Source organism: Scardinius erythrophthalmus, assembly GCF_964197995.2.
Source record: "Scardinius erythrophthalmus genome assembly, chromosome: 12".
Lineage (NCBI taxonomy): Eukaryota > Metazoa > Chordata > Actinopteri > Cypriniformes > Leuciscidae > Scardinius > Scardinius erythrophthalmus.
The window spans coordinates 36,113,378-36,137,951 of NC_138232.1; the positions used below are offsets into that span (position 1 = coordinate 36,113,378).

Genomic DNA, 24,574 nt, shown 5'->3' on the forward strand with positions numbered 1-24,574 from the left:
GATGAAAACTAATTGAGCTAATAATATTTCCTACTGACAAAGAAAATCACTATACATACATACATACAAAGCAGCAAATTCAAAATAAAAAGTAAGTTCATTCGCCAAGGCAGAGATGGAAACTCGAGTTTGCGATTTGGACTCGAGTCGCGCTTAAAGAGATGGTTCACCCAAAATTTTTAATTTTCATCATTCATCATTGTCTCACCCTTAGGTTGTTCTAAACCTGTATGAATTTCTCTCTTCTGCTGAATACAAAGGAAGATATTTGGAAGAATGTCTGTAACAGTTGTGGGGCACAAGTGACTTCCATAGTATTTTTTCCATAGGCCCATGGGAGTTAATAGTGCCCCACAAATGTTTGGTTACAGAATTTAAATTTTTGGTTGAACTATCCTAGTGGTCTACTATTGAACTAGTGGTCTCATCAGGCAGACTGACGGGGTCCGGACGGGGACAAATATACAAAAAACGGTAACAACACGAATAAGAGATATCCTGTCCATACTGAATGAATTTTAGATGCTATTTGTTTCACACATTTAACAAACATAAATGTTGTCTGGTTTAGTTTTGCTGGAAGATGTGTGCCTCCTCTTGAACCAGCGTATTCTCTATATTCTACAGACTCTGAAGATCAGGTAAAGAAGCCACATACATGAGGTTGTGTATAAAGAATCAGTATCATGATTTTTGAACTCACGTGACATTCTTTCATATTGAATATTGCTTCCAGGCAGGGACGTGCACAGGAATTTTGAGGGGCAGTTGCTCTGACCTGAAAAAAAGGGCACCCCCCCCCCCCCCCCCAAAAAAAAAAAACCTCACAGGCTATATGAAGGACTGAGAATAACAGGGTCTTTATTAAAATATATATACACAAAGAAGTAAAACACTGAAATACAGCACTCAATCACCTTGCTACACTGCAGCATAATAAAATGGTTCTCACACTCCAGTAATATTTCTGTGAATTGAATTAATCTTGCACTTGTTCATAGTTTCATGTATTATGTCTGAATATATTCAGTTGAATTTTGCCCATATAAATTGCCTTATCTGACCGTGTTTATGTCCAAACTCAGTGCCTCATATTATGGTCTTATTATTATTTATAAAGATTGCAAAACGTCAGAGATGACGGGTTTATGATATACAACTTTGTAAACAGTATACAAAATGTATTAACAATATGTTAAATGTCACCAAAATACACATGAGAAAAAGAGTTCCTCATATTATAGTTTATTATTTTTTTATTATTATTATTATTATTATTATTATTTTTTTTTTTTTTTTTTTTATTATTTGAAAAGAAATAATCTGGATTGAATTGACAGATGGGAAAAAAACGCTTAAATTTCGGGAAAAAATACAATCCTTTTTTAACCTTTTGGCTTCCCGTACATTCAGTTGTGCTTCTTGCTCGTATTCTGATGGTACGTATGGTAACTGGGCAACTACGCATGATTTGTAGTATGATTGCTTAAAGGGAACAGGATCGACTGCTACACCGGTCGCGTGCAGCGCTGCAGCCGTAAACAGAGTTTGCCCTTCCCCTACTGACTTTCACTTTCGGTGCCCGAATGGAAGTGAATGAGGCTTTGTGTTTTTTTTTTTTTAATCTAGGCCTACGTGAAATTCTGCATCCATTGTACGATTTTTTTTTTTTTTTTTTTCTCGGAAGGGCAACGTGAGTCGAGAAGGGCATGTGGTCAGTTGCCCGGGCAACCTGAGCAACCCCCCTGTAAGAGCCAATAGGCCCATAGACATCATATAGATGTCTATGAATAGGCCTATGTCACACTTCCTGCTTCCGGAACGCGGAGTAGGGATTCAGAACTTCCGGTCAACAGTATTTCTCAATAAGGATTTAGATTATCAGCCATAATGTCTAAACAATCCGAGGTAGACTGACCACGAGCTATGAGTTTGTGAAACGAAGGTTTTTGCTCCTGTAGAAGCTATAAGTTCGTATGAAATCAACCTTGTTTCAAGAAAAACATGTTTTATCCGCGATCTTATGAAAAAACTACACTACCCACAATCCTAAGTGTAGCAGCAACGTCTGCTGATTGGTCCAACTCGCTGTTACCATAGAAACTTTTACCTTACTGGCGAACGGCCCGCCGCTGTTGTTGTAGTGCACCGGGTTGCTCTGCGTTAGGACGTAGACAGCCATACCTCAGCTTTCAGGCTTTTCCACTCTAGAGTTTTCATTTACCATCCGAACCACATCGTCATATGTGACTTCAGGCAGGTTGCGGAGAGATTTGGTCCAGCAGTATCTATCGGACTCCGGCATTGTAAAAAGCTAACCGGAAGAGCCGTATCCCTACTAAAAGACGTACTTCCGGTCTTCAATTTTTTAGTGACATAGGCCTATTAGCGCTCTTAGTATAAATAGGAATCAATCTTTGGTGATCTTTTGATGTTACCCGGAAGCACAAACAGTTTTTGACCACATCCACATCCACCTACGCACATACCATATTATACCAGTACAAAGTCACACACGTGTAATGAAGTTTGTCTGGAAAACAATGGCGATGGATGGAAATAAACTGAACCCATGGTTTTAACTGCAAATACGACTTGGACTTTCATTCATCAAATAAGGTAAAAGTGCATCAAATACATAACCCCCGGGATAACAGCTCAGGGGCTTAAAGCTTGGGCTTGGCCTCTACATCAAAAGTCAAAAACTTCTGCTTGGATAAGTTTTGAAGAATTGGAGAACGCGTTTCCATATCTTTGGTGGCGGCGACGAGGAAGAATGGAGACGGAGAATGTGTGGAGTGTTTAATCGGCTGCGGCTACCACTGGTAATCAGCTGATCAGGACGGCGGAGAGGGGACCGCTTGGCTACAATCAACGCTCATCGGCTGCATAGGGCGCCAGAGAGGAGCGACACTTGAATGGAGGTTGTGGAGCTGTATCCGAGTGAAGTAGGCCTACATCAGCTGTTCATCTGACGAGGTAAGGTAGTGCTACCACCGGGTTTAAATGGCCATCTAATATACTATTTGTGTGCACACATATGCGTAATTCCAATGCATTGGTTGCTGAAGTGGACGAACAGTAAGCTTTGTGTCGTAGGGGTTATTGTAAATCGCTAACTGTCAGACTTTTAAATATGTCGGAAAGTGTTGTAGACACGGACAAAGCGCCAGTTGGGTGTGCGTTATCTGCTGGCAAAGCGGACAGTATGGCCAGTATGAAACACAAGGCAGCAAGCGTGTTGTTAAAATGTCTGTTAAAGCACTTGCTGATAAGTTGGATAAACTACAAGCTGGAAGAAAATCAAAGCTAAATAAGGCTTATGATTTAAGAAAAATGTTGCAAGGTTTAATGGAAACTGGTAAACATTCAGATGTGCAAAATGCTTTTGAAGGTTACATTGCATTGTGATGAAATAAGATGCATGCATGGGTCTATACTGAATTTGTTACCACAAGAGGAAAAAGAAAAACAAGAAATTTGGTTTAAAGCAAAAATGATGTTTAATGGTGAGTTTATTGTCAACATGCAAAGGTGGGTTGGAAAACATGTATCTGAAAATGATGGTAATGAAAATGGTAATTTTGATGAAGGTGAACATGATGGTATAAATCCAGATGATAGTGTTTCCAATACAGGTAAAACCAAAAACAACATCAGGAATAAATAAAGTACCACGTCCTCTGCGCAAATGAAAGCAGCAACTGAAAGGGCTGCAGTAATGGCACGCATGGCAGCTTTGAAGGAGCTACATGCATTAGAGGAAGAGGAGCTTAAAATAAAGAGGAAAAAAGAGCAAATGAAGCTGGAAATAGAGTTAGCTGCATCTACTGCTAAGTTGGCAGTTTTGTAAGCAACTGATGGACAACATTCCTCTCATGCATTGTCAAATGGAATGAACTCTTATTTTGAAAGGGAACAAAGGAAACTGGAACAGTTCAACACTCTTAACCCCATGGCAAAGGAGTATGAGCCTAAGACATGGAAAACACAGCAAACAAAGTGGTCATTCCCACAAAGCAAACTGCCTGCACAGGATGGTAAACCAAAGCAAAGGGAAATGCATATTTCATCAACATTGGAGGCCAAGAAACAATCCGATAAGGAAAGGGCACAAGTGTTGCAACTTAGCTCAACCATTACTTTGGAAAATCAAGCAAATATGCTTGGGCAAATATCAGGAGATGTTGTGGCTATTATGCAGAAGCAGAATGAAATTACAGCAGCACTTACTCATCAGCAGCGCTTGCTGTCTTTACCTACAAGAGATATTCCCATATTTGAAGGAGATCCATTTCAATATAAGGCTTTCATTAAGGCATTTGGAACAAGGAGTGGAGGATAAAGCTAGTGGAGCGGACTGTTTATACTACTTGGAACAGTTCACAAGAGGGCAGCCAAAGGAACTGGTTCGTAGCTGCCAACACATGTCTCCTGAACGTGGCTCTATTGTTGCAAAGGGTCTTCTGAGAGAGAATTTCGGAAATGAGTATAAGATTGCTACTGCATATATAGAAAAGGCTTTATCTTGGTCAACCATCAAGTCTGAGGATGTCAGAGCCCTCCAAGCTTATGCATTATTCCTGCGTGGAAGTTGTAATGTGATGGAAGAACTTCACTTTATGCAAGAGTGAGATATACCAACTAATATGAAAGTTGTTATTTCCAGGTTGCCTTTCAAGCTAAGAGAACGGTGGAGAGCCAAAGCTCATGACATTTGGGAAGCCTCTAATGACAGAGCTCATTTCCCAGACATGGTTGCATTTCTTGAGAGACATGTAAGAATTCTGTCAGACCCAATTTTTGGAGACATTGAAGGTGCAAGCCTACCACAAAGGGCTGTTGGCTTAAAGGAGAACTCGGCAACTCTAGCGAACTCTAGTCACTTCTTCGCTGATTTTCCCTTTTGTTGTTGCATGTTTTCCCCACGAGCTCCCCCTACAGCTGTGGGGGGGCGTATATTTCACAACACGGTCGTAAAAAACTCACTTGCGGCGGCCTCCTCCCCCTCTCTACCGCTGCTCATGTGCGTTTGTTTTCTTCTTCTTCTTCTTGAATTTTATTGGGGGTTGACAAACAACAAAATGGTGTATTTCCGCCACCAACTGGTATGGAGTGTGGATCAAGACGACTTCTTTTAAATTCTCTCCCACAAATTAGATTCCTCAAGAAACTGAAGAATAAAAATATGTGCGTTTGTTTTGATCGGAGCAAGCCAACTGTATCGTGTGGAGCTATGTCTACCGAGGTGGGTAATCTGGTAATACATCATACATGCGTGTGTGTTTATGTTGAATTGCCGTAAAGCGATTCGTGTTTCGCGCTCGTTCTCGTTCTCGCTTCTCACGAGACTTCCAATTTCTATTTTGCCGGGACGGTAGTCCCCAAGTTGCAAGGTTGGTTTTCCGCCTGGGAACGCTGGGGGGAGTGGGGAAAGTCACCAATATCACCAGAACAGGTTGTTTAACCATCCAAATGATTTCTAGACAGTTTTATTAAGTTAAAAAAGTTACCAAGTTCTCCTTTAAACACATCAAACAAGTATAAGCTACAGTCAAAGAGAAGAATGAAAGGAAGCAGTTTTTCCACTTCGGTGACTGAAGTGGATCCTGATGCAAACAAACCCACAGCCAATTGCCCCAAGAAACAGAGCTTGTCTTGTCATTGCTGTGCACGTGCTCATCCTTTAGAGAAATGTCAACAATTTAAAGGTAAGAAGCACAGAGACAAGATAATTTTTCTAAAGGAGAAAGGAATTTGTTTTGGATGCTTGTGTATGGGACATATAAGTAGGGAGTGTGGTAATCGTATGACTTGTGAAGTTTGTGATAAACAGCATCCCACTGTACTCCATATCAGGAAAACTAATGTGGAGTCAGAACAAACTTCTGAGTCATTTGGAGTTAGACCATCAACAGTATCACAGACATGTGGACATACAGGGGCCGGAAAGGACAGTTGTGTTCTTTCTATTGTTCCGGTACAGGTCAAATCCACGACAGGAAGTAACATCATACAGACGTATGCATTTTTGGATCCTGGAAGTTCAGCTACATTCTGTTCAGAGGAGCTGATGGAAAGGTTAAACGTTAAAGGAAAAAGGACTAATTTTCCCTTGAAAACGATGGGATATGAAAAGGTTGTTCTAGCATACTCCTTATGTGGTTTGGAGGTGTCTGGTTTGGAGGAAAACAATTTTTATCTTCTCCCTGAAGTCCTCACACAGAAAAAGATGGCAGTCACTACAGACAACATTTGTCAAAAGTTCTCATTCCCAGCTTAAGGGCCAATGTTGACATGTTGATAGGAACCAACGCTCCCAAGTTATTGGAACCCTGGGAAGTTGTCAACAGCTGTGGCGATGGCCCCTATGCTATAAGAACAGTGTTGGGGTGGGTCATCAACGGTCCTTTAAATGGAAGTGGCAACGCTGTTGAAGTGGAGCGTCCTTCTGTTGTGGTGAATAGGATTTCTGTATCAAACTTGGAGCTTATGCTGAACAATCAGTATAGTCATGACTTCAATGAGAAGAACACAGAGGACAAAGAGATGTCTAGAGAAGACTGCAGATTTATGGGAATCATGGAATCTTCTGCAACATTATATGATGAGAGGTACTGGTTGAAGCTGCCTCTTAGGAAACCAGAGATCTTTTTACCAAATAACTTTGCAGTGGCTAAACAAAGAATACTTGGGTTAAAACAAAAGTTTGTGAAGAATCCAACTTTGCACAAAGAATATTCCAGCTATCTTATCAAGGTTATTGACAAAGGCTATGCCGAGCAGGTACCTTCGGAGCAGTTGCGGTGTGGAGGTGGTAAGGTGTGGTACATCCCACACCACAGTGTCTACCATCCCAGAAAAGGCTCTTTACGAGTGCTGTTTGATTGTGGAGCTACCTATAAGAGAACATCATTAAACAGCCAGTTATTGCAAGGACCAAACCTCTCCAGCTCACTCTTAGGAGTTATCACTCAATTCAGGCAGGAACCTGTAGCAGTAATGGGGGACATACAGGCTATGTTTCATCAAGTGAAGGTGATAGAACAAGATAGAAATCTTCTTCGTTTCCTCTGGTGGCCAGAACGGCACTTGAGCAAGGAACTTCAGGACTATAGGATGACTGTACATTTGTTTGGGGCAGTTTCATCACCTAGTTGTGCTAGTTATGCACTAAGGAGAACTGCTACTGACAATCAATCTGAATTTTCTGCTAAGACCGTTCAAGCTGTTCACCAAAACTTCTATGTAGATGACTGTTTGATGAGCATGAGCTCGGAAACGGAGGCCATCCAGATAGTTAAAGAACTCAATGCTCTTTGTGAAAGAGGTGGATTTGTACTGGAGAAATGGATCAGCAATAGCCGGGCAGTTTTGCACACAATTGCAGAAGAACAGCGGGTTAAGGAGTTAAAGAAGTTGAATCTTGATAGAGATAATCTTCCAATGGAAAGAGCTTGAGGTCTACTTTGGTGTGTCGAGTCAGACTCCTTTAAGATCAAAGTCGAAGTGAAACAGCAACCGCTATCCAGACGTGGCATGTTGTCCATCACAAGCTCGGTGTATGATCCCTTGGGTATTTTGGCACCAGTCACTTTGTCTGCAAAGATGATGCAACAGGAGCTCTGCAGGAGAAAGTGTGGATGGGATGATGTCATACCATCAGATATCTTGACTCAATGGAAGCGGTGGTTGGAAGATATTAAGTTGCTGATTTCATTCAGATTGGACAGATGTATAAGGCTGAAGGATTTTGGAGCACCCATACACAGGCAGTTACATCACTTTGCTGATGCCAGTAAGGATGGCTACGGAACTGTGTCCTACATCAGGCTGCAGAATTGCAGAAACGAAGTTCATGTAGCTTTCCTGTTGGGTAAAGCCAGAGTCGTACCCTTGAAGTCTATAACTATTCCACGATTGGAACTAACAGCTGCCGTTGTAGCTGCCCGAGTGGATGTGATGCTGAAGTCAGAGCTTCAATTTGAGTTGGAGGAATCTGTGTTTTGGACGGACAGTACTTCAGTACTTAAGTATATTAATAACGAAGACAAACAATTTCAAACCTTTGTGGCAAACAGGATTACTGCCATAAGAGAGGTTTCTAACCCTTTCCAATAGAGGCACATCAGCTCCAAAGACAACCCTGCTGATATTGCATCCAGAGGAATGAAAGTAAAAAATAGCGCTTGGCTGGAGGGTCCAAGGTTTCTTTTGAAGTTGGAGAAAGATTGGCCAGCAAGGTATGACGGGGATATCAGAGTGGACACTGATAAACCAGAGGTCAAAAGAGAAGCCTTGGTGAACAGTGTGGTTGACGATACACTTAAAGCTACAGATCGTCTTGTGAGTTATTTTTCAGACTGGAAGAGGCTTAAAGTTGCAGTGGCTTGGTTTCTCAGGCTGATGACAATGCTGTTGGAGCTCAGCCGTGGAAGAAAGGGTTTGGAGGCCACTGGAAATGTACAGGCTGATCAAAGGGAAAGAGTAAAGGTTACAATTACATCGAAGCATGATATCTTGACACCAAAGGATCTGGATAAAGCGGAGTTAGCTATTGTTCGCTATTGTCAACAGCAAAGGTTTCAGGATGAAATCACTTCCTTGTTATCTGAGAAAGGGATAGTAAGCAGACAAAGTACCATCTATAAGCTGGATCCGATATTGGAAGATGGACTCCTAAGAGTTGGAGGGAGATTGAGCAAAGGAGCAATGCCATTGGAAACAAAACATCCCCTCATTCTTGCGAAGCCGGACTTCCCAACACGGTAACGGACCCCAGCCTGCCCCCGACCAACGAGTACGGATCAACCTTCGTCGCAGGATCCGAGTCGCCACATGGAATGTCCAGACACTCCTTCGCCCAGGAGCTGCCACCCTGCTGTCCCGAGAGCTCTGCCGCTATAACATCTCCTTGGCAGGGCTCTGTGAAGTCCGATGGCACGGCAATGGCGAAATAACAGCAGGCGACCATTGCTACTTCTGGAGTGGCCCCGAGAGACGGACAGGCCTTTATGGCGTGGCACTTGCTATCCCAAAGGCCCTCCGCAAGTCCCTCGTCAGCTGGACACCCCTGAGCGACCGATTACTGTCGGCCCGCTTTCTCCACCAACACGGCAAGATGACAGTAATCGTTGCTTATGCCCCCACCGATGTCGCTGATGAGGATGCGAAGGATGCCTTCTTTGACCAACTCCATCAGGCTGTTGGCCAAGCCTCACCACACGACATCACCATCATCCTCACTGATGCCAACGCCACTCTGTCCAGCAGTGATCGGTCCACAGGCTCACCTGTCGGCACAACCTTTGCTGACAGGTCCTCAAATGACAACGGTAACCGCCTTCTTCTTCTCTGCCACCACAACAACCTCTGCGTTGCAGATATCTGGTTTCCCCGGAAGCTTATCCATCACTGGACATGGTACAGCCCAGATGGCAGAACCAGGAAAACGCTGGACCATATCCTCATTTCTCGACGCTGGAAGCCATTTGTCACCAAGTCAAGTCAAGTCATCTTCATTTATATAGCGCTTTTAACAATGTAGGTTGTTTCAAAGCAGCTTTACAGAGATAAGCTATAATTTAAGGTATCAGAGATTGTTTTGGCTTTATAGGCGAGTTAAGTTATTTTCCATCTAAAGTTAGTTTTGATTGATTTGCTTCCGTCGCAACGATCATTTGTTATTAAATTAGGGGCCGCTAAGACGACACCATTCCCTCTACACAGACTTTAAACGCGAACCTGTGAGAAACGCTAATGGCGTTCACATGCACATTTAGAATGGGTTCTATAGTTATGTGTGTTACGTGTGTACCGAGGAGCAGAGCTTGGCAACACAGACCATCGCCTGCTGGTGGCCCAGCTCAAGTTAAAGCTGCGAGCCAACCAGCACACCAAGACTAAGCCTCGTCTGGACTTCTCCCTACTCAGTGATCCAAACATCGCCACATACTTCAGTTGCGTCATCCGCCACACCTTTGATAACCTGGCTACCGACAAGGTGAACGACTGGCAGACCTTCAAGGAAAGTGTCATCCAGTCAGCTCACGATGTCTTCGGATGCTTTCGACCTTCCCCGAAAAAGCAACTCAACATCATTGACCAGCGGCGTGAGGCCCGGCTCCGAGGTGACCTGCCGGAGTATCAGCGACTGAACCGCCAGTGCAATGTGGCTATAGCCGAGGATAGGGAGAAGTTCTGGCAAGCAGAAGCTAAACACCTAGAGTCCGCGGCCAATAACAACAACATGAGCCGTGTCTTCAGTCTGCTGCGCCAAGCCCGTAATGGCCCACGCATCAAGACAGCCCTGGTGAAAGATTCTGATGGCAACCTTATAGCAACTGAAGCAAACTGCCTTGAACGCTGGAAAGAGCACTTCAGCCTCCTTCTGCAGCACGGTACCTTCCCGGCTGATCACGCCATCTCATCGGCCGGTAACGCTGCAGCCCCTAGTGTTGTCTGCAGTACAGACCCAGTCACACCTGAGGAAGTCAGAGCCGCTCTGGAAAAACTTAACAACAGGAAAGCCCCCGGCATCTGTGCAATAACCGCTGAGATGCTAAAATCAGGCGGTGAAAGCATTGTCGAGTGGCTTACCCACATATTCAATAAGGTGTGGGAGACAGAGAGGATTCCCAGCGACTGGACCAGAGTCATCATCTTGCCCTTCTGGAAACGTAAGGGTGACAGGCTAGTCTGCGGCAACCACAGAGGCATTACCCTTCTCTCCATCCCCGGCAAGCTCTTTACCAGGATCTTGCTCACTCGTGCTCTCCCAGCCATCAGAAGCAGCCGCCGTCCCCAGCAGGCTGGCTTCATGCCTAACCGCTCCACAATAGACCAAATCTTCGCCGTTCGCTTGCTTATAGAGAAGACCCATGAATTCCGTAAAGATCGCCATCTTTATATCGGGTTCATAGATCTGAAGGCTGCCTTTGACACCGTATGCTCCTGACCTCTTCAACTGCATCATTGACCATCTGATGTCCAGGGTTTGTGAGCGGGTCCCCGGAGTGAACTTCGGCAGTTACCACCTGACTGACTTGGAGTTCGCTGACGACACCATCCTGCTCAGCATGTCCTACAGCCAGCTGAGAGACGCTCTGGGCATATACAGTGAAGAGGCTGTGAAGCTTGGCCTCCAGGTGAGCTGGACGAAAACCAAGTTCATGTATGTTGGTGACGGACCGCATCCACCTTCCCTGCGGCTTGGCAATGACATTGTAGAGCCTGTCAAGAACTTTGTGTATCTGGGATCCATAGTGACAGACAACAGGGACCTAAAACCAGAGATTACCCGCAGAAGAGCCCTGGCTGCGTCAGCCCTGCAGTCTCTCTGGAAACCACTCTGGCGGCACCAGACCATCTCACGCAAGACGAAGACCCGGATTTACAACTCAGCAGTACTCTCCATCCTGCTTTATGGCTCGGAGACTTGGCCCTTAAATAAGACACTGGCTGCAAGATTAGATGGCTTTGATAGCAGGGCTCTCAGAACCATCGAGAACATCAGGTGGCCCCAGCGGGTTTCCAATCAAGTGCTTAGAGCCCGCACATGCCAGCCCAGAGCATCCTGCCTGGCTGCGCAACGTCGCACCCGCTGGTTCGGCCATGTCCTCCGCCTTCCTCCTGACCATCCGACGAGAGCCATTCTCCAGTTTGATCCGAAGGCCGCAGGCTGGAGACGACCACGAGGTAGACCCCGCACCCGATGGCTTGACGTCCTTGCGGGCGACCTCCAACAACATGGAGTTGCTATGGAGGATGCACAGCAGCTGGCACAAGACCGTCAGCACTGGAAACAACTGGTTCATCTGGTCGGCTCAACGCACAGGGATGGGACGCCCCCCTACCCATCGCAGGAGCCAAAATAGAAAAACAAAAATTCTTAATAAAAAAATTGATAAAAAAAGATAAAAATAGATAAAAAAAGAATTCTTGCGAAGGAGCAGCATATTTCCTAGCTGATTCTCAAAGATATTCACCAACTATTGGGTCATAGTGGTCGAAATCATTCATTATCTGCACTAAGAAGGAAGTACTGGATAACCAAAGCCAACTCTGCCGTGAGGAAGGTTATTGCTGAATGTAGTTTTTGCAGATGTTACAATGGGAGACTTATGGAGCAAAAGATGGCTGATCTTCCAAAAATGAGAATCGTCCCAGATTTACCTCCCAAACGTTGGAGTAGACTATTTTGGACCTGTGGAAATAAAGAAAGGAAGAACAACTTACAAACGATATGGAGTAATATTTACCTGCATGGCTTGCAAAGCAATTCATTTGGAGGTGGCCGTTTCATTTGAGACTGATGCCTGCATAAACGCATTACGACGGTTTATCAGCAGAAGGGGTCAAGTCACGCATATTACAACAGACAATGGGACCAACTTCGTTGGAGCTCAGAGAGAGTTGATAGAGGCTCTGGCTGCATTAAATCATGAGCAAATCCAAGGAGCTCTCATTCAAGCCGGGGTTGAATGGAGTTTCAATCCACCAGCGGGATCTCATCATGGTGGAGTTTGGGAGCGCATGATAAGAATGGTACGCCGCATTCTCGGATCAGTTTTGCACCAGCAGACCTTGGATGATGATGGACTCCACACTATTATGTGTGAAGTGGAAGCCATTCTCAACGATCGTCCTATTACACAGCTATCTGACGATCCAAACGATCTGGAACCTCTCACACCAAACCATCTCCTGCTATTAAAGGGAAAACCAGCTTTGCCACCTGGACGTTTTGAACCCTCAGACATGTATTTGAAACGGAGATGGAAACAGGTTCAATATTTTGCAGATTTGTTTTGGGGAAGATGGATCCGAGAGTATCTGCCGTTGTTGCAAGAAAGACAGAAGTGGAGCCAAAGGAAGAGGAGTCTAGTTGCTGGAGATGTGGTAGTTATCATGGATTCAACAGCTTCACGTGGATCTTGGCCGCTTGGTAAAGTGCAGGAAGTGTATCCTGACAAAAGGGGCGAGTACGTTCTGTCAAGCTAAAAACCAAAACCAATATTATTGAGAGACCTATAACTAAACTGTGCTTAATAAAAGAGGGGTAGTCTGATTTATGGTGATGTACATATGCATGGATATTGATGTTTGTGTACATGGCTTTTTACTGTTTACTTGTTTGAATTGTAATGTCTCTGTCATTTACAATTAAGGGGCCGGTGTGTAAGAGCCAATTAGCGCTCTTAGTATAAATAGGAATCAATCTTTGGTTCCTTAGATGTTACCCGGAAGCACAAACAGTTTTTGACCACATCCACATTCACCTACGCACATACCATATTATACCAGAACAAAGTCACACACGTGTAATGAAGTTTGTCTGGAAAACAATGGCGATGGATGGAAATAAACTGAACCCATGGTTTTAACTGCAAATACGACTTGGACTTTCATTCATCAAATAAGGTAAAAGTGCATCAAATACTTAACCCCCGGGATAACAGCTCAGGGGATTAAAGCTTGGGCTTGGCCTCTACACCCCCTGTGCACGTCCCTGCTTCCAGGTGACAACAGTACACAAGGGACTGAACCGATGTGCTGTTTTACTCAATGGAATACTACAAGCTGAACAAGCAGGTATTGTATTTACAAAATCAGACCTCATTTTCTGTGTTTAGCAATTAAGTAGTGATGAGATTAATAATCTCCACACAACAGAATCAACAGAATCTAAGCCCAAACAACAGGGAACAAAAACCTGCACCTTCAAGTCCAAACCCAAGAATTTATCAAGACTGACAAAAAAAGCATGGGAAGAAGACAACCAAGGCAATATATGTGAAAAAAAGGGCAGGTAATGTACTCTAATATAGTGTACATCATTTTTTCATCTTAGACATACTTGTGGAATATCTGTTTTTTTTATGGAAGCTGGTTTCCATCATGGAATACAAAGGTAAATGCCACTTTATATCTCACAAATCTGAGAAAAAGAGAAATCTGAGACAAATAAAAAAAATTCCCAATTCTGACTTTATATCTAAACTCACAATTGCAAGGATGAATTCAGAATTGCGAGTTGATTCTTACCATTCTGACTTTTTCTCAGAATTGTGAGATATAAACTCGCAATTGTGAGTTATAAAGTCTGAATCGTGAATTGCAAGAAAAAAAGTCAGACTTGTGAGATAAAAAGACACAAGTACTTTTTTTTTCTTAACAAGCTTCCATTGTTTTTTAAATGACATCTTTGTCAATCTTTTCGTTCATTTTCCTCCTTTGTTGTAAAATTCTTATTGGATATGTGTGAATGCCACAGCAGGGGATTCTTTTTAACAACCATTTGCAGAAGCACAAAAATACGGCTTCACAGCCTACTGTGTTTTTCTTACTGTAGCTGCAGTGCAGAAGACGGGCAGCAGGGCAGCCGAGTTGTCATGGTGATCATCATCAGAACCCTGGGGTCAATCCGGCGCAAGGATCACAGGATCAACCTTCAGCACTGACCCGTGTAATGCAAGCAGAACATGCTCAGCAAGTCTCAGTAAAGACTCAGGCCAAGATGGCGCTGTGTTAGGTGGACACGTTATTGAACGTCTCGTCAGGAAAGTTTGAAATAGGACGATTATAGCCATTATAATTTGACAGTTACTATTTATGAACGTGTAAGTGATTGCCTTCTTCTTTTCAACCTCCTTGCGCCAATTCATCTATGGGAAGAAAGAAAAATAGACAAACTTCGAACGTGACAGCACACGCGCCCATGTCAACTACGGAGCCTATTCAAATTGCTGAAGGGAACGATAGCGCCGTTTCCTCTGTGAATGTGATTTCATCGAATAACGCTGACGAACACAACTGGTTCGATTCGCGGCCAGATTTGAGTGATCTTCTTGCTACTCCCCTGCCTGATACTCCCTTAAAACCTCCAACAAAAAAAATAAAACGGGTAAGCATGGAAAGTAACGGCTCTTCAGCAGAAATTCTGGCGGCCATTCGTGAGCTTTCTGGCAAATATGAAGAGATGTAACAGAAAATTTCTGCGATTGACACAAGGACTGAATCTACGGCTAAGCAGATTGAGACAATGTCGTCAACTGTTACTCAACTTGTTGCTGAGGTAGCAACGCACAATGAATGAACAATGAAAGTTGTGGCGCAAACAATGAAAGTTGTGGCGACGGAGATTCATGAGCTTCAAAAGGTGAATAAAACCATGAAGGAAGAGGTGGGAGAATGTAAGCGTTACAGCTGGAGATGGACATTAAAGTTACATGGCGTGAGAGAGAAGGATGGCGAGGATGTCCGGAAAGTTGCAATCGATGTCCTTAGCAATGTAGTTCCCGGTATCAGCGATAACCTTGATGATGCCATCGACATTGCACATCGTCTTGGCCAGAGAAGAAAGGATGGTTCCCACAGATCAATCATTGTACTGTTTGCTCTGCGTCGTATTCGTGACACCGTTTGGCAAGCTGCCAGAGGCTGCAAATTTCTTTTCGACAACAAGTTGCGACTCACGGAAGCCCTTTCACCAGAAGATAGGGCCGCCAGAGAAAAACTTTGGCCGCTTGTTAAAAAAGCCAGGGATGAAGGGAAAAAAGCCTCCTTTCGCGGTGCGTTTGCCTTAATCGACGGGAAAAGATTCAACTTCTCTGATGTAAAATAAACCGGTTCGGTTCTGCGGTGCGGATATAATCTTTTTCCTAGTTGAAGGGGAAATAAGACTGTTGTTCCTTTAATTCCCATGGGCAACGCATTTTGGGAAGCCAGGTTTCGTTATTCCTCCGGTTGAACCGCAAACTCTGCTGTGTAAGTTGATAAAGGTTGACCATGTTCAGTTCGATCATTCAATTTAATATCTCTACTGACAGTTTTTTTGTTTGTTTGTTTTTTTTGACTAATGTTGTCTAAAATAGTTTTGCCACAAGCAAAGAGGTTAAGTGATTATAGCCACTCTAATTTAATGTTCGCGAATTCATTTTGGTTATATATTGTTCCTATTTCAAAATAGATTGGTGTGTTTCTTTCAGATAAGAGGTAGCTTATTAAACTTTTTCTTTGTACAATGGATTTTAAGTTTCATTCGTTTTCTGTTGTATCCTTAAACGTGAGGGGTTTACGTGACGCAGTAAAGAGGAAAGCTGTTTTTTTATTTTGTAAAAGCAGTGAGTCAGATATAATTCTTCTTCAGGAAACGCATTCAAGTGATATGGATGTAAAATTTTGGAAAAATCAATGGGGAAATGCAATTTACTGTAGTCATGGCTCTAGTCATTCGGCTGGAGTTTCAATTTTGTTGCACAAACTTAAAGGGCACATACTAGAAGTTAAATCTTCTAATGAAGGCAGATGGATTATTTTAGCGATTAAGCAGGATAACACAATCTTTATTATTTGTAATATTTATGGTTTCAATTCCCGATCTGCCAATAGGTCTCTTTTCTCTCAGATAACTTCAGAATTGAAAGATGTAATTATCAAGTACCCAGACGCTTTTGTGATTTTAGGTGGGGATTTTAATGAATGTGTGGATGATTCCTTGGACCGACATCCTCCCAGAAATAACGATAGCCAGCAATTAAATATTAACATTTTATCATTTTGCTCGGAATTTTCTCTTACAGATACATGGCGTTTCTTTCACCCTGATTTGCAGGAATTTACTTGGTCAAATAGAAATATGTCTTCTCAATCGAGAATCGACCTTTTTCTTATCTCTTCATCTGCTCTTCAATTTGTAAAAAATGTTTCTCATTCTTTTGCTCCCCTTTCAGACCATAAGCAAATAAGTCTAAAATTGTGTAGTAACACTGAAAAAAATTCAAGTTTGCGTGGTTATTGGAAATTTAATAATTCTCTCCTTAAAGATGCAGCCTTTAATAATGGCATTAGGAACTTATTTTCTGGTATTTTTTCTGAAAACTCTAGTGATGGTTATAAAAAAAATGGGAATTTTTTAAATATAAAGCTAGGCAGATTGCGATCAGAAGAAGTAAAGAGCTAAAATCCTCTAAAAATAAAAAAATATTTGAACTCCTAAATAAAATAAACTCTTTATTGCAAAAAACATTAACTCAGGAGGAAGAGTTGCTTTTAAGAGAATTAAATTTACAAATTAATCAGGCTTATTTGGATTTAGCTAGGGGGGCCTTTATTAGGTCAAAAGCCAAATGGCTAGAAGAAGGAGAGACTAACTCCAGTTACTTTTTTGCATTAGAGAAGAGGAATTGCAGGAGAAATTCATTAACAGCTCTAAATATTAATGGTGTCAGGTGCACTGATTCAAACTTAATTTCTAAGTTTATCACAAACTTTTATGACAAACTTTATACTTCCGAATTTAATTCAGATAATTGTGAGACTTTTGTCGAAACTATTAAAAACCATATTTCAACTATTGATAATGATTTTAAAGATCTTTGTGAGTCAACTTTGACAATTGAGGAAGTTAAATCCGCTCTTTTCTCTATGAAGAGAGGGAAATCCCCTGGTGTTGATGGTTTTTCCGTTGAATTTTACATCCATTTCTGGGACTTAATAAAATCCCCATTGCTTTGCATGTATAAAGAATGCATTGCTCAGAAGGAAATGACTACTTCAATGAAACAGGGTATAATTTCCCTTATTCCAAAACCTGAAAAAGACCCTCTGCAAATTGATAATTGGCGACCAATAACACTCTTAACCATTGATTACAAGATATTGGCCCTGGTATATGCTAATAGGTTGAAATTTAAGCTTGACCAAATTATTGCGGAGACACAGTCAGGATTCGTCAAAGGTAGACATATTAGCAATAATATAAGACTTGTTTTAGATTTATTGGATTACTCTGAATTTGTACACTCTAAAGCCATTGTTCTTTTCTTAGACTTTTATAAGGCCTTTGATACCATTGAGCACCAATTTCTTCTGCGATCTCTCAAACTGTTTGGTTTTGGGGACTCTTTTGTTAATGTAATTAAAATGTTTTATAAAGATATTAGTAGTTCAGTCATAGTTAATCTGAACACCTCCCAAAGATTTGTTATAAAGCGCGGTGTTAGACAGGGTTGCCCAATCTCCCCCTTTTTATTTATTTTGGTTACTGAGCTATTATCACTGAGTATTATGCACAATCAGAACTTGAAAGGTATCTCCATTTTTGATAGGGAAATAAAAATCTCGCAGCTGGCTGATGACACCACTCTTTTTTTACATGATAAAAGTCAACTCTCCAGTGCCATTCAGATAGTTAGAAATTTTTCATGTGCTTCTGGGTTAAAGTTAAATATGTCGAAGTGTGAGATAATGTCGTTGCATGAATGCGACGACACGTTAATTGAGGGTATTCCAGTCAAAGACACAATAAAGTATTTAGGAATTCACTTAACAAAAAATTTAGTAGACAGACAACAACTTAATTTTTCTAGTCGAATTAAGAAAACCCAAAATATTTTAAATCTCTGGCTACAAAGAGACCTAACTCTTTATGGTAGGGTTCTCTTGTCTAAAGCGGAAGGTCTCTCTCGCTTTGTGTATCCATCACTGTCTTTATATGTGAATGACTGCACTGCTAAAGGTGTCAATAAAATTTTCCTTGATTTTATATGGAAAAACAGGTCTCATAAACTTAAAAAATCAGTGATTTCCAATTGTAGAAGAGATGGGGGACTAGAAGTGCTACATTTTCACAGCGTTATTAATGTGTTTAAAATCAATTGGATTAGAAGATGTCTAATAAATTCAAATTCTATATGGTTTTTCATTCCTAATTTCATCTTTAATAAAATTGGAGGCCTCCCTTTTATCTTAAAATGTAATTATATGTGCAATAAACTCCCGGTTAAACTATCTAAATTTCATCAGCAAGCTCTTCTCGCATGGAAATTGTGTTACATCCACAATTTCTCACCACATAAAACTCTTTTGTGGAATAATATGAATATAACTGTTAAAAACAAAGCTCTCTTTTTTTCTAATTGGTTTAATAGAGATTTAATTTATATAATTTCTTTATTTGACAATTCTGGTAACATCTTGTCTTATGAACGCTTCATGACTATCCATGACTTCCCTATTCATTTTAAAGAATACAATACTGTGATTAAAGCTATTCCTACAGGTCTAGTGCAACTGGTTAAGAGCCACTTATTATATAACCAAAATGATACTAAGGAGTCGGCTTTGTTATTGGATGGCATTAGCATTTATGATAAGAAATGCAATAATAAACATATTCGCCAGATTTTTCAAAGAGATCTAATTTGCCCTAGAGGCAGATCCCATTGGGCTGCCTTTATTGGCAATATTGAATGGAGAAGAGCGTGGTTATTACCACATAAATATTTTATTCCTAACAAAACCAAAGAAGTCCACTTTAAAATATTACATAAGATATATCCTGTTAATGCAACGGTGTCCAAATATATTGATATTTCTAGTACTTGTTCGTTTTGTGGTGACGAAGATGAAACATTAATACACTTATTTTATTCTTGCAAATTGGTTCAGAAATTTTGGTCTAGCGTATTTTCTCATTTAAATAAAACCCCCATTCAGGTACACTCTTTTAATTTAAAAGATATTATTTGTTATTATACTGACTCCCACACATCCAAAGAATACATTTTTAACTTTTTTATTTTATTTGGTAAATTTTTCATCCATAAACAGAAGTTTATGAACTCACTTCCTACTTTCTCTCATTTTTTGGTTGAAGTAGACTCACTGCTTAAATCTTTTAGTTTAACAAACAATAATAAATGTGTTAGATTCCTGAAAACATATGAACAATTATTTTGTAATGGCTGATATTCAGGATTAACCAGATTTCTGTCATATATTGTTTTATTTTATTTGTATTATTATTATTTATGTTTTTATTTTTTTATTTTTATTTATTATTATTATTTTTTTATTATTACTATCCTTTGTTAGTATTGTTTCCCTATGTAAAGGTATAAGGTATTTAAATTATAATTACTCTGTATCCTTTGTCTTTGTTTTACCTCTTCTATGTTCTCCTGAATGTATCTGTATATTTACATGTTTCTTCAATTAAAAAAAAAAAAAAAAAAAAAAAAGTCTCAGTAAAGACTTTCACACATTATTACAAAAAAACTATTTCAAATAAATGCTGTTCTTTTCAAATTTCGATTCATCAAAGAATCCTGAAAAAAATATGACACGGTTACAAAAATATGTGACACGTTTTCAACATTGGTAACATTAAAGAGGCTATATGCAACTTTTTCCCCAAAATAAACGTAACAATAGCCTTTTTATTTGACCATTTATGACTCAAACATCTCCTGATGAGCATACTGACACCTTGTCAGCTCACAGTGGGTGATTTTTTCAGGATTCTTTGATGAATCGAAATTTGAAAAGAACAGCATTTATTTGAAATAGTTTTTTTGTAATAATGTGTGAAAGTCTTTACTTTCATGTTTTATCAATTAAATGCATACTTTCTGGATAAAAGTATTAATTTAACTTATTGACCTCAAACTTTTGAATGGTTTTGATGACTTTCTTTGAAATGCTGCGATGATTCTTATTATTGAATACCGGTACATACTGGATGTATTAAATTACACAATACCAATTACTTGTACTAAATTAAAACTTAAAATTGATGACTCTTTCCTCTCTCTCTCTCTCTCTCTCTCTCTCTCTCTCTCTCTCTCTCTCTCTCTCTCTCTCTCTCTCTCTCTCTCTCTCTTCCTGTCTATTTTCTGGTTACTTTTACACTCTGAGACAAGTAGGGAAACAGATCTAATGAGTTAAAGTGTCATTCGCCTTGCTTTCGTCTTTCTCTGTTGTTTTTAGTGTACTTAAGAGTGTGCACTGAGCAGTGGTGGCTCATCTGGGGAGTTTCATCAGTCAAGGGCCATGAGTGCTGCCATCCCCTCCTGCCCTCAATGCTTCTAAAGAAATGTCTGCCACTCCAAATCAATATGTGGCTTCTTTCTCAATGCCACCCGCAGTCCAACGACAGTCTCTAGTTACTGTATCTCCTGTCCAAAATGGGTCCTGCACTCCAGTAGGGCATGGGCTACCTATAATCCCCAGCCCTGTCTGCAGTGTTCCTCAGGTTAAATTGACATCATCCACTGGGTCCTTGATCTGCCCCTCAGCAACACAGACGCCCAACCAGCTCCTGGTCAGCCAGACTCAACCTGATCCAAATGGACCAGTACAGGAGATCTGCTCTGAGGAGAGTGCAGAGGATGGAGATGAAAAACATGGGATGGACAATACAGCTGTCAGAGACATCAGCTGTCAGACCAGCTATGAGAAATTAACAGTTCTGAGTCACAAAGTCAAACCCACCAGTCCAGAGAAAACCGCACAGAAAGTGGTGACTGTTAAATATCTGCTGGGAGAGCTGAAGACTTTAGTTGCTAATCAGGGTGAGAATATTTGATTTATTTTTAAATTTAGTTTTTTCCCTTCCCTTTGACTTTCCATCCATCTTAAGTACTTGGATTTAGGAAATCTCAAAACCCTCAAAGTCAGCATGAAACTTAGCAAAAGTCTTTTCTTCCCTGTTGTGACGTAGAGTGAAATTCTACGCTTTTCAAACAAGAAAAAATGTTGGGCGGGACTGGATTTTGTCCATGTGGAATTGATTGGATGGTTGTGGTTTGCTATGGCTGTGATGTCATGTGAGTGACAGGTTGTCCCGCCCTCGCTCCAATAAATACATCATCAGAGAAGAGAAGAGATGTTACTGCAAGTGGGAGAAGTTATTTTAATTAAAGATTATGAGGGCACATGAATTAAAGGGGTCATATAATGGCATTTTTGTACAAGCTAATATGATTCTTTAGGGTCTAAATTAAAAGTTTGTAATATACTTTAATTAAAAATTCTCATTAGTATTGTAAGAAAACACTAATTTTACCTGGTCAAAAAGAGCTCTGTTTTCAGCACGCTGTTTAAGGGCATGTGTCTTTAAATGATAATGCGCTTTGCTCCCCCCGCCCCTCTGCTCTGTGCGTACACCGTTTGTAATAATAACACAATAACCATAATGCGTTGTTCATAATAAACGTGGGATTATGAATTATATTGATAACGTTGTACATAGAAAACATGCCGTAATGTACCCTGAGTGTAAACCTTAGCCGCATTCATCGTGAAGCGTGTCCGACCGTGTGACGTCACAAGGTCGAATGGCTTGATTTGAGATGGGGGAAAACATATAAGAAGATTAAAAAAAAAACACTGGATGGATTTTTATCATTTTATGATGGTTGTGTATAGGCACTGCCAACACACATTTCAGTACAATCAACTTGTAAAAGTGCATGTACCATTATATGACCCCTTTAAAAACAAACAAACAAGGATGTGCATGGATAAACCAGTTATGATAAAATAAGAAATTTTTTATGTATTCCGTAAAAAATAAGAATGGTCAATTTTGATTTCATGGTGACTTTAAAGTGGTATTTAACCAGAAAATGAAAAGTCTTCATGTTGTTCCAAACCCGTATGACATTCTTTCTTCTGTGAAACTCGATTTAAAATATATTTTGCAGAATGTTTTTTCCATTCAGTGAGCCCAAAATGGGGTTCAAAACGTCACTGACTTTAATTATATAGACGAGACATTTGTCAGCATATCTTTTTTAAATTTGATATTTTTCTCTGTTGTTGTTGTCAGGGTCTTATTACAGGGCTGTCTTCCAATCATCTGGAAGTTATCGTTTATAAAAGTTGATATCCTGTTTCAAACTTGAGATGGTTAACTAATTCACTTTCTTTAACAATCAAAAAATTGGACCTTCAGATGTCAAGACACCCAATGATTGAGTTGCTGGATTTGCAGATTCTCAAAACTTGGCATTTAAGCAGATTTTTCCCCTCTGGGTGTTATTTTCAAGTTTTATTACACGTTTTCTCTTCTGTGCAGACAGTGAAACTGTGCGCCTAATCTCTGAGGTGGAGAAGAGTATCTCACTACTTCCTGTCATGGTGGGCAGCACCAACATCCAGGCTGAGATTGCGCTCGTTTTACAGCCACTCAGGAGTGAGAATGTACAGCTGCGAAGGTCGGCAACTGGAAGAGTGTTTACAGACATGCATGTCAGTGTGTTGCAAGGATGTGTGTGAATTTGTATTAAGGCTATTAAATGATTAAAGACTGTAAGTGAATGAATTACGATATGCCAATTAATCAGATTAACCACATATATCAATGTGTTGGGAAAAGCTCCCACATCAAGTTAAGCCCGTTACTTTATGATGTTGTGGCAGACAAAGGCATTGAATAGATTTTGGGTGTTGATGTATTTTGTGGGCAGAGCCTACCTGGTGGCAGAAAGTAGTATAGTATATGGATAGTATATATAATTACATATATATAAATTTACAACATGACGCCTTCTCCAGTTCTTTGAATGGTTTGCCAGCAGAAGACATGTTGTCATACACTAATTAACAATAGTTTTTGTTTGTGTTTGTGTTTGTTTGTGATTACTGACTATAATCTAGATGTGCTGTGTTTGACAGAAACCTGGCTAAAACCAAACGATTACATTACTTTAAATGAATCAACCCCGCAAGATTACTGTTATAAACATGAGCCTCGTCTGAAACGCAAAGGGGGAGGTGCTGCTGTAATTTATAGTAATATTTTCAAAATCACTAAGAAATCTAGTTTTAAATATACTTCTTTTGAAGTGTTGGTGCTTAATGTAAAAATATATAGTGTAAATGACAAATCACGTTTGAGATTTGTGCTGGCTACTGTATACAGGCCACCAGGGCACCATACAGACTTTATCAAAGAATTTGCTGACTTTCTATCAGAGTTAGTACTGGCTGCAGATAAAGTACTAATTGTTGGTGATTTTAATATACATATAGATAATGAAAAAGATGCATTGGGATTGGCATTTAAAGACATTCTTAACTCTATTGGAGTTAGACAATACGTGTCAAGACCTACTCATTGTCGTAATCATACTCTAGATCTAATATTATCACATGGAATAAATGTTGATACCGTTGAAATTCTGCAGCAGAGCGATGACATCTCAGATCATTATCTAGTCTCGTGTAAATTACATTTAGCCAAGGCTGCAAAGCCGACTCCGTGTTACAAATATGTTAGACCTAACACTTCTGCCACTAAAGATTACTTTATTAATAATTTTCCTAATCAGTTTCATCATCTCAGCATCCCAGATAGCTTACAACTCGATATTGCAACAGAAACTTTTAACTCTCTCTTTTTCAGCACTTTAGACACAGTTGCTCCATTGCGCTTAAAGAAGATTAAAGAAAATAGTCCAACGGCGTGGTACAACGAGCACACTCAGGTACTTAAGAGAGCAGCCAGAAAAATGGAGCGCAACTGAAAGAAAACAAAACTAGAGGTATTTCGCATTTCATGGAAAGAGAGTTCGATTGCATACAGAGAGGCCTTAAAAGCTGCTAGATCTGCTTATTTTTCAACCCTATAAGAAGAAAATAAACAAAACCCTAGGTTTTTATTTGAAACAGTGGCTAAACTAACGAAAAAGAAAGCTTCAAGCCCAGAAATTTCCAAGCAACACAGCAGTAATGACTTTATGACCTTCACTTATAAGATTGATAATATCAGGGACAAAATTATTAC

At 40.5% G+C, this 24,574-nt stretch overlaps 1 protein-coding gene across 1 annotated transcript; it reads left to right on the forward strand.

The window, feature by feature from the left end:
- Positions 1-276: 276 nt before the first annotated feature.
- On the forward strand, positions 277-23,064 carry ccdc14 (coiled-coil domain containing 14; the record flags this gene model as incomplete). The annotated part of the gene is made up of 7 exons (XM_081380527.1): positions 277-282; positions 401-474; positions 572-641; positions 13,521-13,593; positions 13,684-13,785; positions 21,081-21,356; positions 22,865-23,064. The coding sequence occupies 7 exons, from the start codon at positions 277-279 to the stop codon at positions 23,062-23,064; spliced, it is 801 nt and encodes a 266-aa protein (XP_081236653.1).
- Positions 23,065-24,574: the final 1,510 nt, after the last annotated feature.